This window comes from Eptesicus fuscus, chromosome 4, assembly GCF_027574615.1.
Source record: "Eptesicus fuscus isolate TK198812 chromosome 4, DD_ASM_mEF_20220401, whole genome shotgun sequence".
NCBI classification, from domain to species: Eukaryota; Metazoa; Chordata; class Mammalia; order Chiroptera; family Vespertilionidae; genus Eptesicus; species Eptesicus fuscus.
Window position 1 is genome coordinate 100,120,284 of NC_072476.1, and position 16,115 is coordinate 100,136,398.

General features: G+C 43.7%; 1 protein-coding gene across 1 annotated transcript in view; it reads left to right on the plus strand.

Annotated features, from left to right (window-relative positions):
• CTNND2 (catenin delta 2) overlaps positions 1-16,115 on the plus strand; it is a 664,153-nt gene that overhangs the window by 620,534 nt on the left and 27,504 nt on the right. Inside the window, exons 19-20 of the mRNA XM_054714357.1 lie at positions 197-407; positions 5,202-5,286. Of these exons, the coding sequence (XP_054570332.1) occupies positions 197-407; positions 5,202-5,286 (296 nt within the window). The remainder of the gene's footprint in view (positions 1-196; positions 408-5,201; positions 5,287-16,115) is intronic.

The window sequence follows — 16,115 nt, forward strand, 5'->3', positions numbered from 1 at the left end:
TCACCATGAGGAAATACTGTGTTCTCTGTATGTGTTCACAGTTACCCAATGGAGACTAATTAAGTAACGGGAAACGGACAAGATTGCATTAATTTTGTCTCTTGTGTTTCCTTTTCTCCCCTGTGCCCACCTCTCCCTCTGTCCTCTTCCTCCATTTTACCCTCATTTCAACTCTTCCCTTTATTTTTTCCCAAAGGCAAATATGCCATGCGAGACCTGGTCCACAGGCTTCCAGGCGGGAACAACAGCAACAATGCAGCAAGTAAGGCCATGTCGGATGACACGGTGACAGCCGTCTGCTGCACCCTACATGAAGTGATCACCAAGAACATGGAGAACGCCAAGGCCTTACGGGATGCAGGTGGCATCGAGAAGTTGGTTGGCATCTCCAAAAGCAAAGGAGATAAGTAAGTCAGATGGTATTGGTAGAATGGGTTCTAGGTGTACCTGACAGTCCCTAGTTATGGGTAATACTATCGAATGTCACTGAAAAGCATTTGTCTCTGATAATCAAGAGAACAAAAACAGCAAATGGTTTCCAGTCCTCTCACCCCAGAGTGAAAGCTAGTCTCACTGGTAATTTCAATTTGATTAATAAATCATGACTTGGTTGACTACTGTGGTATTGGGAAGTTTCTTTCATGTTAGATGATTTCAGTAATGTTCTTTATTTGAATGAAATTTCCTTATGGAATAATCACTTGTTACATCTCATCATTCCTTTATCTTTTTTCCCCACAATGTTAACAATCTGGATTTACATGTTTAATAAGAAGTGTTGCACTGAGTTGAGTCAAGCATCTTCCAAGTTATAGTCAGTTTCATCCATTCTTTCATGTAATTTATCTCCTTTTTATATAGTGGCTAATTTGGGGTTCAAAACAGGTTTTTATAGCTGCAGATATCCTCCTCTCTCACATTTATTTGGTTATTACCTCTCACGACTCTTAAAATGAATCCAGAAGTATTGCTCTGAATCTTAGCACTAAGCTCACCATTCATCATTCAGCTCTGTTACGACAGTAGTCAGACAGACAGCCATGGCCTTCTAGACAGGCTTTAATAAAATATAAATTCTTTATTGAAAATAAAAGTTTGGAAATTGGAGATGATTTTATAATTAGAAAAAGGAAGAATATCAATTTACTCTAATCCTACCTAATAAAATAGTAATATGCAAATTGACCGCACCTTCGCTACGCCCAAGCCACGCCCACCAGCCAAAGCCACGCCCACCAGCCAATCAGGGCAAGTATGCAAATTACCCAACAAAGATGGCAGTTAATTTGCATAAGCTAAGGGAGGGAGGAGTGAAGACTGAAGACAACTTAGAAGGAAGAGGGAGGAAAAGCGGAAAGCGAGGTGGCTGCCAGAGGGAAAGCCCGGGCGGGGCAGGGCGGAGTGGGTGCAGGCGTGGCGGCTGCAACAGCGGTGGCAGAGGCAGCACACGCAGCCGCAGCAGCCACTTGCAGGATTCTTCCTGCAAATGGGCTACAAGTTAATTAATAAAATGCTTGCAAATCTGTCCGCCTTACATTGTCTTTTAAAAAGTATTTATAGAAATAAATTTAATTCAAACCTGATTTTTAAATGTAATATGAGAAAACACAAATAAAAAAGTGGATCTACCTATGGTTCTTCATGTTACATATCTATGAGTTTTATTTTTAAACTAGAGGCCCAGTGCACAGATTTGTGCACCAGTGGGGTCTCTTGGCCTGGCCTGTGCCCTCTTGCAATCTGGAACCCCTCCGGGGATGTCGAATTGCCGATTTCGAATTGCCTGATCCTTGCAAGCCAGGCCAAGGGACTCCACTGGTCATGAGGGACCCCACGGGCTGAGGGCCTCTAGAATGCATATAAGATCATTGGTTAATCTCTTCCCACCCTTCCCTCTCCCTGCTTCCCTCTGAGATTCATCAATCTGTTCCATGTTTCCATGCCTGTGCGTTGAGTATCTGCCCCCTGGTGGTCAGTGTGCATCATAGCTACCGGTTGAATGGTCACTTAGGCTTTTATATATAGATATCCACAGACTTAAACATGGATGGTATTAATGAGTCACACTGTCAAGGTGCCAATCACAATCTGTTTGAGCTGCACAACACACCGTATCTTGTGAACACAACCCTGGGAATGGTGGTCTGGGTTTCTGCTGCTGAAATGACTGTTTTGAACACCCACCATCAACTGAACCAACTGAAATCTTCAGCTGCCCTAATTTGACACCTCTGGTGAAGATCAGACATTGTGTAATTGTTAATGACTCTTACAGGAGCTGTATACCTGCCGTTTTGCAGTCTCAATAACTTATATTATTCTGTTCACATGATTTTAAACACCCAATATGGACATCCTGTCACATCCATCTGTTTTAAAAGTACATTTGTTTTTTTTTCTAATTTTAACAGTTATATAGGGAATAGTGTTGAATGTGCCATTGTATTTTGTCATAAGACAGAAAAGCCATTAACAGACTCAACTGCTACTTGTCAGTAAGGAAGTGTGTATTGTGGCTGAAGTTAAAATCACTTGTCACATTTAAAACACTCAATTGTTCAAGTCCTTCAATCAATAGGTATAGTTTTTCAAGTAGAAGTTGCTATGGCACCACTCTAGTGGATGGATTTATGTTAAAGGCCTAAAGAAAGCAATGATTCTTTAACCTTTGCATGTTATTATAACACTGAGCTGTATTGGCATTTTAATTGAAAGGTTAAAACCTGCTATCGTTACACATGCACGGTCTTTATTTTGTAACTAAGCAAGAAGTAGAAACAAAAAATTACTCTATGTCAGAGGAATTTTTTCATAATTAATATATATGTTGCAACTACATTATCACTCCCTGAATATTAATGTTTCTCTAGAGTTGTTTGATCATTGTCATGGATAAATATCTAGCTAATGATGATAAAACACAGCAAAACATAAGATTTTATCTTTGTTCAGCATTAATTTTATGAGATTAAAATGTACCTGTATCTATATCCATGCAAATATCTAAAATTCTCTGCCTTTAAGTCAAAGGAATTTAATATTACATTTAGAGCATGGTACTGCCATAAATTATGAACTCATTTAGCAATCATCCATTTTAGTAAAACGAAAATATATCTGTTACTTAACTATACAACGTAATTCATCTCTCATAGAGGAACATAATTTAGAATTTATAATAACTCTATATTTTTTCTTTTAAAAGTACATGATATAACTAATAGATTTTCCAACAGCCAATACTGGATTCCATCTCAGTAATAATAATAGTAAGAGTGATTGTTACTGTTAGCAGTAAATAAATGGGTGAAGAAAACTTAAACTTAGTTGGTCTAAATTGCTAACATGAAGATCCAGAAAAAAAGTACACATTTAATTGACCATGTATTAACATCCCATAATTTCTTTACAAAATGCTTGTTCTCGCAACATCCATTTTACTCTGGCTCTAAAATCCAACCTCACCAAAACCGGTTTGGCTCAGTAGATAGAGCATCGGCCTGCGGACTGAAGGGTCCCAGGTTCGATTCCGGTCAAGGGCATGTACCTTGGTTGCGGGCACATCCCCGGTGGGGGGTGTGCAGGAGGCAGCTGGTCGATGTTTCTCTCTCATCGATGTTTCTGGATTTCTATCCCTCTCCCTTCCTCTCTGTGAAAAATCAATAAAATATATTTAAAAGTAAAATAAAATAAAATCCAACCTCAACCTGGTCCCATCTAACCATCTGCTCGCTTTCTATTTTGAAGGTATTTGTGGTCTCAATTTAGTTATTCTCTCTCAGGGTATCCATGGGCCACTGCCTCATGGGTCAGCTTTGGGGGTGGACTTTGCATTGGTTCTAATCTGTGCAGCTCCAGGAGTCACCATTCAGATAGACCAGGATGGGCAAATTATGGCTTCTGGGCCAGATCTCACCCACCACCTACTTTTGTAAATTATACTTGATTGACACAGCCACATCATTCCTTTATGTATTATTTATGACTCCTCTCATGCTACAATGGCAGAATTGAGTAGCTGCAACTGAGACCGTATGGCCCCCAAAGCAGAGAATATTCATTATCTGATCCTTTATAGATAAAAGTGTGCCAGCCCCTGATATGGGCATGAGGTCAATGGCAGCCTAATATTAGACTTGGGCAGCTGGTTGTAGAACCAGCCTGTTAGAACAAAGAATCCGCAGGTAGCTAATACTCTTCCCTCACTAGTCTAAGTGACTTCCAAGAAGTTGATAGAGCCAAAACCGGTTTGGCTCAGTGGATAGAGCGTCGGCCTGCGGACTGAGGGGTCCCAGGTTCGATTCCGGTCAAGGGCATGTACATTGGTTGCGGGCACATCTCTGGTGGGGGGTGTGCAGGAGGCAGCTGGTCGATGTTTCTCTCTCTTCGATGTTTCTAGCTCTCTATCCCTCTCCCTTCCTCCCTGTAAAAAATCAATAAAATATATTTTAAAAAAAAAGAAGTTGATAGAATTACACCCACATGGACATATTGATCTGCCTGTTTTGAGATGCAGAGTGGCACTGAACCAAAAGGCAAAGTGTTTAGTTATAGTTTCACAGGGTTTTCAAAGCCATGACTCAAAAAAAATGGTAAGAACCCCTAATCCAAAGGTCTAAAGTGACCTTACTGTCTCACTATGGCCCAAAGGATGGAACGTTAATCGTATGAAGGGTTGTCTTATAGATGCTTTCTCTTCCTCTGTGTACCTGTGAGAGCGCGTGTGGCAGTGTGTGCCCACTGTCTGCGGCACTGCCAATCTCTTGTCTTGGCATCGGCAGCAGGTGAAGAGCAAGTCCCTGCAGCCAGGCAGGCACGGAGAGCCAACACTGCTCTCACGCTTCCGCTGAGAAGATGAATATCATGTTCATCTCGCTGTACAACGTGCTGTTAAACCCCCGAATCTGGCCCTTCCTAATAGGTGTTTTTCTCTTCTGTTCTGTTGCATAGTCAGATGCTAAACTTGTGCCTTCTGACTCTTCTGTCTGCATTTTGAACATTCTTTGGCAAACTGTGATGCACTCCTGTCTCCCGCCCTCAGGGGTGTGTTGATGAGAATGAGGCTGGAGACTGGTGAACTATCTGTTGTGCTCCCCAGACTGAGAGGAACAGCCAGAAAGCCAGGAGGATGTCTGTTCTTGCCACATCCTGACAATCATGTGTCCACTCACCATCTTGCATGTCCTGTCTTTTCTTACCAGACACTCTCCAAAAGTGGTCAAGGCCGCATCTCAGGTCCTCAACAGCATGTGGCAGTACCGAGACCTGAGGAGTCTCTACAAAAAGGTAAGGTTTGCTTTACCCTCTCGGCTCATGAGTGATAGACAGGCCCTCAGCCAAAGGACACTATACCTGGTCCTAACACAATGCATCCTAGATGTGGATACTACTTGTCTGAGTAATGGAAGCAACTGAAAGGGAAGAACTGATGACAAAGCACAAGAAACGAGTCACCAAGTGTCCCCTGGACGTACACCAAGACCCAGGAACTTTCTGGATTGGACAAATCTGCACTCATAGGGCCTTAGCCTAGCTCTTCTGACAGGAAACAAGCTTTTTTCCCGAGCTTCCATATTTTATGATCAACTAAAAATTAATGAACTAAGGATTTTTGTAAAAGAAAATTAAAAAAAAAAAAGAACCAGCAAGCATCAACAAGTAATTGTGGAGAGGAGACAGAAAGAAGTAGAAAAAGCAATTCAGGAAGTCCGGGAACACTGGGTGGGAGGCCCAACAGTCTGACCCGTGTTCCCAGCCCAGCCCTCCCCAGGTTCCTGCCACTGGCCGGCCCCGGAGCATGAGGAAGAAGCTGAGTGTTCAGTGCCCTCTCTCAAGGCAGGCAGGAATTTTTTTTAAAATACATTTAAATCTTCATCCCCAAAATGGCTTACAAATAAAACCTGAAGAGAAAAATGTTGCATCTAGAAACTTAGATTCTACACCTCATTTCCAAATGCTGCTAAAAAGGTATGCATAGCTTCTCTTTTTTGCTTAGGAGGGGAGAATTCTTTAACAAGGGTTCCCAGAAGTTGTTTTGTTGTTACCAGACCAGCAAACATGGGCAGTTTAAGTGATTGGTGATTGCAGTAGATTTGAGTTAACAAATAGGGGAGGAAAACATCAGTGATTTCTGTGAGGACTCGGAAAGCATAACCAGGGCTGGAGGAGAGGCATGGGCGTCCATCAACAACTGCCCCCATGACTCCTTGCAATCCCTGGCGGCCTGCATGGTGGAGGAGCAGGAGAGAGAGCCCCCATGTCTTGGCCTTCCTCCCCAGCCTACCAGTTCTGGGCTGGGCGTCATGTTCAGCAGCAAGAAGCCCACATCAGAGGAAGCAAAACCCATCTTGCCAGAGGGAAAAGCTGTCCTTTTTTAAGCCGATGGGAAAATATAAATACTTAATAACTGGCTCTACTTACGTAGATTTCCCCAAGGCCTTCCTATTTCCCTGAAGTGTTCATACTTTGCACTTTAAATTTATAAAGTTTAGCCTATGCATTTCCCTTTCAAGAGTTTCCTATCCCCTGAGAGGAAGCTGAAACAGAGATTGCAAAATGCAGTGTGAAAGGAGCATTCTAGATTAATTATATCCTCTCCTACCTAGTCTGCATATTAGGATAAGCCCTTCATCTCACATGTTGTGGGTTCCATTTTGGTTCGCCTGAAACTCATATCCCAGCACCTCTGGTAACTGCCTTCTCGAGCCCCTCCAGCAGCTGAGTGAATTCTCTCACAGGGCAGGATCCTTCAGCTAAACAGGCAGCGGGACAAGAAGGACTCACCATAAGTTAGAAAGGAGCCAGTCTCTCTGAATCAGTGGTTCCAGAAGCTCCGAGAAATAGTGGCTCAAATCAACTCCACTCTATCTCCGATCCTTTGCTGAAATAATCCTTCTCGTATGTGCATTGGAGGGAAACTGCTTTGGGAGACTCAACAAGTTACTTGTTCTTGAGTAGTATGAGTTTTCAATCTGGCGGTTTTTGTTTTTTTCTATGTCATTGGTAGAGTTCAAAAAGTATCATTGTCTTTCTGTTTCCATGTTAAAAAAAAGAAAAAAGAATGTGTTGACAGGAATTTAATGGAGCTAAAACTTAAAAGTGAAAGATGGTTTAAAACGTGTTTCATGTGAGGAGATTCGAGAAGCATGAGCTGGAGAAATTGTCGGTGATGTTTGTAATTGACCCATGATGAGAAAGGATGGAGAAGGAGCTGACGTTAATAATTTTCAAGTTACGCAGATGTGAAAGGAAGTGAGGACCTCTGTGCTCAGTATCTTAAGTGCTGCTAATAGCAAAGCTCAACATTTACAAAAGCATTTCTTTTGGAAATTCCCATTTGGGGAGAAAACCAAATTCATTTATCCTTGGGAATTGTCTTTATTCGGTGGGGGAATAGTCCTCTATCTTGTTCTTCTTTGACAACTTCCATATCATTGAAAAAAATGATCCATTATTTTTTGCTTATCCGTGCGTCAGGTCTATTTACTAAACACCTAATATAGGCTTAGAACAGGCAGGGTTCCAGAGAAAACACGAGAACTGGAGCATAGCTACCCTGGGTGAAAATGAAATATGGAACAATTATTGGCAACTTTCAGTTTGGAATTATACACCACAGACGTTAAGGGATGAATTAAGAGTAGGAAAATCGTTGAGCAAAATCTTAAAACATTCATGGAGTTTGCATAAATTGGGAGAAAAGAGGTGAGGGCATTATGGGTAAGAGGAAAAAGATGAGTGAAGACATGAAATTTGAAATGAAAATGTCAGATCTATGGGACAGAATTAAAGGCCCATCTGTCACTGGCTTGTTTCTTCCTAGAACCCAGGCAAGGAGGCTGGGATCTCATTTTATGAGCTCAACGCCTTTACTGGTATTTTACTTAGAGATGTATTTAACACATCACAGTATTCTGGCGGAGTGTGTTGACCAATACAAAATTATGTTCAATTCCTTGGAGCGAAAACATATGTGTATTATCCAGACCTTCACCTTCAGGGAGGCCTGGACTTCAGGTTCTCCCCGAAGGGAAAACAAGTACAGGAGAATATTCTCACACACTGTCTAAGTAATGCCTTGCTTAAAAATAAATAAATAAATAAATAAATACGCCAATGCCCACATTTAGATAACCACAAATAGAACTTTAAAATTCCCTTGTCATCTGTGTCATTGCAGAAGATGTTTTCTAAAGGAAAAGCAGATGAGCCTTAGGAACAGGCCTGACATGGGGATAAAAGAGAATCAGGAGATCAAAAGTTCTTGACTTTTTTGAACCTTGGTACCTTAAAAAACGAGGCCACTGACCTAATGGAGTACCTATGTTTGACTATGTTGAGGACTGTTGGGACAGCTGGTTTTGGAAGAAAGCAGATAAATCTTTCTCTTATTGGGGGGATGGACATAGAATTATAAAATTATAGAAATCATTGCTTACAATTCCTGATATAATACCTTAATAATCTGTACACCTCCCAAAAATAGTTATACTAATCTGAACACAGCGTTCTATCAGAGGAACTAAAAATACAGAAGCCCACGCTGCACAGGTATCTCTTTCCCTCTCATGACATCTGGTTAGGCAGGTGGCCTGGGACCAGTGTGTGATCCTGGGATTGTCCTGTTGCTTTGCCTGGTACTGGGATGCTGTCCTTCCCTGTGTGGGAAAAGCTCCCTAGCCCTCCCCCTCTCACTGCAGGCCATAGGAAGGGAGAGGGGAAGAGAGAGCAAGAAATATCCTCTTAAGCAAGTGATACAAAAGCTGTCAGACTCCTGCTCGCATCCCAGGACCAAGAACTCAGTCATACACATCCTGCTGGGAGGGAGGATGGGCAAGGCGGCAGCGAGGCCTTTGTGGCAGGAGGAAGGTAGTTATGTTACCAGAGGAAAAAGGGCAGTGTTGGCTCCAGACGTCATTTCATTTTGTTCAAATACCTTTAATATCAATTGCAATTACTACCTAATGAGGCATATTATTCCATTTCAGAATGGCTGTGCTTATTCAGAGCTTCTTACTTGCATTAAGCAAAAATCTTTATCTGACGCTTCTGCCCTTCAATGCCATTCTGCAAAAGTCAAATTTCTCTTCCCTCTGAAAGCCGTACCCTCTTTAACATAGCCATCCTGTCCCCACGAGGCCAGCCCTTCCCAGGCCAGACATGCTCAGGTCTAATACATGGGCATTGCCATGGCCTTTACCATTGAGTTCCCTTTTTTCCACATGCATGTAAGTTCAACAGCACCCCTTCTGCAATGTAGCTCCCAAAATGAATCTGTCCCACCAAGGTTTTTTAATGTATTGTTATTGATTTCAGAGAGGAAGGGAGAGGGAGATAGAAACACCAGTGATAAGAAAGAATCATTGATTGGCTGCCTCCTGCACGCCTCACACTAGGGATCGAATCTGCAGAAGAAAGAGATGAGATGATCCTTCCCTGAGGCTGAGACTCTCCCTACTAACAAAGCTAGGAGCAAATAGTGTCCGAGAGGCTCATTACACTACCTGGTGAAGTACAAAGAGCACAGCACTTAGAATCAAATGGCCAAAGGTTAAAGGCACCGCCTGCCACCCACCCGCAGTGTGACGTTGGGCTAGTTTTCCTGAGCCCCCTTGCCCATCAGCATAGAGTTGACTTTGGCTGAGGGGCAACAAGGAGCCCTCTGATTCACCAGGCCTCTCGGTCAGCGCGCAGGACTTGTTCTCTCTCCAGTTATCCTAACCTGTGAGCACCCCTTCCTACCAGTCTCCAGAAGACCAAATGCCCCCTTAAAATGGTCTGTGGCAGTTCTCCTACCTGACACAATGTTCTCTCCAGAATGCGGGACATGACCTCAGGGCCGTAGGGGTTTGTGCACCAGAGTTGAACTTTCCTGAACCCTTGCATCATAGAACCTTCGCATCCTTTCATGGAGATTGCGGCATCTCTCTGTCAGTCCCATCACAGTCACTTGGGTTTCTCATCCATGGAGTGAGCAGCGTAACAGTGGCTTCCCTGGATTGCTGATTGTCCCCAATGTGACAGCAGTCAGCAGAGAGCTCCATAAACTGGAGAGGCATATACCAACAAGATCAGTGTTGTTAATTCTAAAACATTTCTCCATGGTGCTTGGCTGACAGATGCTCCTTGCCATCCTGTCCACAGGCAGCTGGACATGTGGGTCCAGGATTTCATTTTGTCATCATCACCATCATTGGCACCATTCACTTCAACCTGCATTTTCACAGATTGCTTTCCTCTTGGTTCCCTCTACCTATCTCCTCCCAGCCTCTAGATGCCTAACCCCGTGTCCTCTCCCACAGTCATTCTCCTTGGCAGCGGTGCCTGCCTACGGTATTTGCATTGTAAACAGTCCCAGAAGGAAGAGTCTTGCATAGTGGGGTTTAGTTAAAACAAATTAGGTTTTGTAGGAAGACCATTAATGACAATGAGAGCTACCAGAGTTTTAGAAGTGGTTAGCGATTTTATTCCATTTTAGTGCTGAATTTGTGGACAATATGGCAGGTCAAGTGTGTTGAAGACTAATGCTGGCTTGAGGACCATGGAGAAGTCTGGGGTTGGGATATGAAGATGTGAGTTCCATGTGGCTCAATAAATAGCATGCATGCCATATTTCCACGAGAAAATGCCGTGCCATGATCCTGGTCATTTCTAGGTTGAAAATGTTGTGGCAAAATATCATGACCGACAACAATCGTCTTCTCCTGACCCCCACGACATCGCCATCCCTGAGCTTCTTCAGGCTCTCTGGGTGCTGCTTCTCCATCCTTAATGGGCTCCTCTTCCTGTTCACTCCATAAATGTCGATGTCCCCAGGGTTCTGTGTTTAGATCTTTCTCACCTCACACACAGCCTCTTCCTGGGTGTCCCTAATGCTCCCTGGGTTCGGTCACCATCCACATGTAGTGGTCTCTTGAATGATTCTCCAGCCCAGTCTCTCTTCCTGCTTCTAACCCCATACTCAATAACCTACTCAGATGCCCACAGCGCCTCTAACAAATCAGATCTCAAACAGACCTACGTCTCCCGGACTCCACCCCTCTCCCTGCACCTCTGATCACTGATTAGCATGGCCCTCCACCCATTACCCAGGCCACTGCCCGGGAGCCATCTGGCTCCTTCTTCTTCTTCACATGTCTGCGTCCAACCACCAGAAAGCCCAGACTTCCACCTCCATTCACTTCTTTTTTGTTTGTTTTTTAATTCTTTATTGTTTAAGGTATTACATAAGTCTCCCTTTTCCCCCATTGACCTCTCCCTGGCCGCCCCCACTTCCCAGCATATGCCCTCACCCCCCTACTGTCTGTGTCCATTGGTTTGCTCATATGCATGCATACACATCCTTTGGTTTATCTCTTACCCCCTCACCCTCCGCCTTTCCTCATAGGTTGGACAGTCTGTTTGATGCTTCTATGACTCGGGTTCTATTTCTGTTCATCATTCTGTTGTTCATTATATTCCACAAATGAGTGAGATCGTGTGATATTTATCTTTCTCTGACTGGCTTATTTCACTTAGCATAATGCTCTCCATTCACTTCTTTCTACAATCATGGCCACAGACAGCTGTCTTCATCTGCTGGATTATTGTCACAGACTCCTCACTCAGCCCCACCTTCATGATTCCTTCTGTCTAGTCCAGTCTCCTCCAGAGGGTGGTAAGGGTGAACTTTCTAAAAACGAAATCTGATTAAATTGGTCCTCGGAGCAACATCTTTCAGAGGCTCCCATTGCCCTCAGGGCACAGTCCAAACATCTTAGCACATGTTAGCCCATGAGACCTTGAAGGAACAGCCTCAGTTTAGCTCCCTACCTCTCCACCCGCCGTTGGCCACCAGATGTACCTAACTCCTGTGTTCCCAGCTCACCTACCATCCCTTCCCCTCCACTTTTCCACAAGCCTATGCTCCATCCTCTACACTCCTTGCCCATCTAAATCTTCCTCATATCCCTCAAGTTTTTTATATTACCTTCCCTGAGAAACATCTCTCTAATCTCTTTCTCAAATCTGAATTAAGGTCATTTCTCACTAATCTGAAATAATTGTAGTGCAAATCAATTTGAATGAATAAAAAATTTTTAATTCAAACTTTTAAAGAATGACTTTTAAGAAGCACAAATAGCTTGGGCCTACTGCTTAGTGTTGCAGCATTAGGTGCTATAATATTTAATATCTAGATAAGATTTATTTGTACTTTTATAGAAAACCACTTTCTTTCTTGGTTCAAATATTAATTGTGGGAGGATTTCCATTAGGAACTTACATTAAAAGTCATTTTGTCAGAGAAATTGCAGGGAAACTTGCCTCCAACTGGAGTCCAATTAATATCAACCCCTAATGAACAGAACTCTGAATTAAGGGACACCATAAATGTGTGTCATAAAATATACAAATGCTGCTTGAAAGAGGCTGCATTACTCTGAGCTAGAAAATAAGAATGAAGTAAAGAAATAAGTGAAATAAATCATCTCTCTATCTTTGGTAAAAATAAAGTAGATGGTTTGACTTTTTAAATATCGCAGTTCTCAGTTTCCTTAAACTGCTTGATTTCTGCTTGCCAAAGCCCTAAATTCCGCTTTTGGCCACCAGTGTCTGTGAAGCTTCTGAGGTAACCCTCAGCTTAATGACAAAGAAAATTGAAGTTCATCCAATTCCCAGCCAGTACAGACCACTGTTTTATTGGTCTTCATGATGCATTAAGTCCCAGACCAATTCAGTGGAGCTTCCTGAACACAAACTCAGTAGCAGGCCTTGGTTTTAAAATGTATGTGGCCTAGTTTGCTTCCAAGTGCTGTTTACACAGCAGTCACTTAAAACGTTAGCTTGTTTATCAATTGCACTCCAAAGCAACCAAGATTGAACACATAGTTTTTAGGCTTTGGATCAAAATCTTTCTTCAGTTATAGTTACACAGTACTGTGTTAATGTTCAGTCGTTAATAATGCGAACAAGATCTTCCTGTTTCTTCTCAAGCTGGGGCACAGTAACTTCTTGTTAAAGGATTACCACCAGCATGCCTGACTGTTCCTCATGCGGTGAGTATTCCTGCCTGGTTGTGCTGGGCCCCCAGGCCACGGTGCCAGCAGGAGACTCCCTTTCAGGTCCCATGACATCAGTCTTGTGTGGGACTCATTTCTAGATTCCTGGAGTAAACACACCAGCTCCTCGTGATTCCCCAACTTCCACCTGCCCAGCAAAGCCCCCGGAAAACTCCAGGCTACCTTTGAGGTTTCCTAGAAAGGCAACCTGGAGCCATCCCAGCCCATTCCGTGTGATGCCCTGGGATCATGACAGTTGATCTATAGCAATTCTCAGGGTAATTGATCTACAGGAAATCACAGAGCTCCCCATCCCCTGAACCTGCTCTGTCCTCTTAGGCACAAGCACATCCCCACATGGAGTAGAAGAGGAGCAGGAAGCCTAGGAAAATGTCTCTGAGCATTGGGCACTGAAAGAAGGCCCTGAGAACTGAGGGTAATCCACCTCTGTCCTCCCGTTCCCTTGCTTCTCCGTGGGCTGCTTGCCAAGTAAACACCCAGGCCCTTAAAGCAGACCCTGTGAAGTTACCATGGAAATGGACAGGGCAGTCCCTATTGTCAGGCAGGAGGATATGACTTTCCAGTGTTTAGCTTATGGTACTGAGGCTCATTATTTTGCTCTTAAGTATTTCAAAGGGCTTCAGAGAGAACACCATCTACTCAGCATCTCCATGAGTAATTAAAATCCTTAGTTCATAAATGCAGGGATCAAATCAAAGACGGAGCAAATGTCAGATCCAAACTCTTGTTGATAGGCAGCCAGGTTAGAAACCAGACTCATTCTCCCACACCAGTATTCATGGCCAGCGTTTTTTCAGTTGTATTTCGGTAGTGCACCCACCCTCCCACCCGCTCCGTGAAATATCAGTATCTTGCAACAATGAGCTGGTGTCTTCCAGAATGCCAGACCACCTGTGCTTGAAACGGAATTAGGTCGTGTTCCTCTGGGTAGAGATACTGCATTCACTCTTGCCATGTGGATGACAGAAACAAAACATAAAACTAATCTTTAAATGTCCTTCCTTTTGTTGTCGGGAAATAGACTCTCAGGTTGTACGAACCATTCCACCAGTGAATAATGAGCTAGGATAGGGGAGGAGGCGTGCCCTTCTCGCTTGCCTCACACAGGGCTCTCTTCTTACTGCTGTTGTATTCATTGCATTGGCTCTGGCCACCACTGCACTCACAAAACAAGAAATCAATAAGTAATTATGGATAGGAGAGGGATGCCTGCAGACTTCCTCGGATGTCCAAGCCATCGTGGATGAGAGAGTGAACACAGCCCTCGCCTGTCCTTCACTGCTTCCAGGATACTGGCCGCTGACCGGTGATGAGCCCGTAGTCCTGCAAACTGAAGTCCTGGGCTCGTGCTTGCCAGCCCTTCGTCACCCTCATCTGCTGGACGTTCAGTAATCAACACAGGACTCCAGTGAGAGCTGGAAAGATAGTTTGAAATACTGTCAAGAAAAGAAAGCACATCACAGTCAACATTTTAAATGTTTATCTTTAAGTCTTACAGTAAGAAGGGCGAGAAATACTTTAATACTTGTATTAACATGTTACCATTTTGAAAATTAATAGATTTTTTTTACTTTGCAGTATCTAAGATGATGATAGAAAAGCAGTAAATCCTCTACAGAAATAAGTGAAACTACTGAATGTATTACTGTCATTGTATCGAGGAAATTACTTCTCAGGAATGTATTAACCTTATTACTATGCCAGAAAATTCTTCACAAAGAAATGACTGGAAGGACAGAAGGACGTTTAGCCAGATTCTAAAACAAGTCTAGTGTCCTCAAGACTTACAATTTCAGCTTCTCAGGTTCTTTATTTTCTAAACCACTTGATGTCAGGCTGGGGGAGAAAAGGAAAAGGCGGAGGTTAACTCAGCTATGATACTGTCTCCTCCACAATTCTAGGCGTTTGCTCCTGGATGTTTGTATTGACAAATAAGGGCTTCCTTCATGAGGTCCCCTGACCTCTCTGAGACAATTCTCAGACACTCATCATATGATATCTGTCCAAAACAGGCACAAATGGGAACAGAAGCAAAAATCAATTGTGCAGAAGTGGAAATCGATGCACATGGCAGCTGCTAAACAAGAAGTGACTAAGTTATAGCTGTCGGTGGGATGGATCCCCAAGTCACCGGAGTCCTGCCTAGCAGAGCCCAGATTAAACGTTTCCTCTGTGCCTCACTCCTTCACGAGGCTTTACACAGAACATTGTAAATAAAAACCTTCAAAAATACCCCAGAGATGAGAGGAAGGGAAAGAGGGTGGATCAGAAACTAAAAAGCTCCCTCAGTTTAATGCCAGTTCATCACCATTCTTGTTACTTCACTCCAACTTAGCCCTCCTTTCTCAGTAGACGGATGATGTTACATCTATGAGAGTCTAATTCGCTTGGCAGGAAGAGCCTGGTCAGTTTCTTCTCTTTCCATCTCCATCTCTTCCCCCTCTCACAAGCTTTCCTTCCCGTGTCTCAGTGCCCCTCACCCACCAGGCTCTAGCAGGGACGGGGGAGGAAAGGAGAGCCTGGCCAGTGCTGTGCAGCCTGGCATAGGTCCATGTGTCTGTGGGTGATGCCCACATTCTAGCTCCTTCTCTCGTGGGACAGTGGTGTGTTTGCTCATTGGTACAGCCCCTAATTGAGGACCGCGGGCAGGACCTGGCCTCCTCCGGTAACTGCTCTGAACTCTCCATCACCTCAGGCTCTGCTGCTCCATGGCACATGGACCAAAGTGGATCAGAGTGTGTGCCCCTGCAGCTTAGATCATTTTGAAAGTCCTGTTTAAGGAGAGTACACTTTAGGAATATAAAACTTGGTACAGTCCTCAGAGGGGACGTAAAACTTAAGCTTCCTGAGCTCCAGGGTCAGTATATCCCCGGCACCGAGTCTATCAATCACCCTGCTAATGTCACTCAAGATACAGTCCCTGCAAGCCCCAAACTCTAGAGAACCCATGGTCAAACTGAGTAAGTGCTTCGCATCCTGGGCCATGGAGCGGGAGGAGGGAATGCCTAGCCCCCACCTCCAAGGACGCTCTCACCACCAGCCCTTCCACCCTCTGGA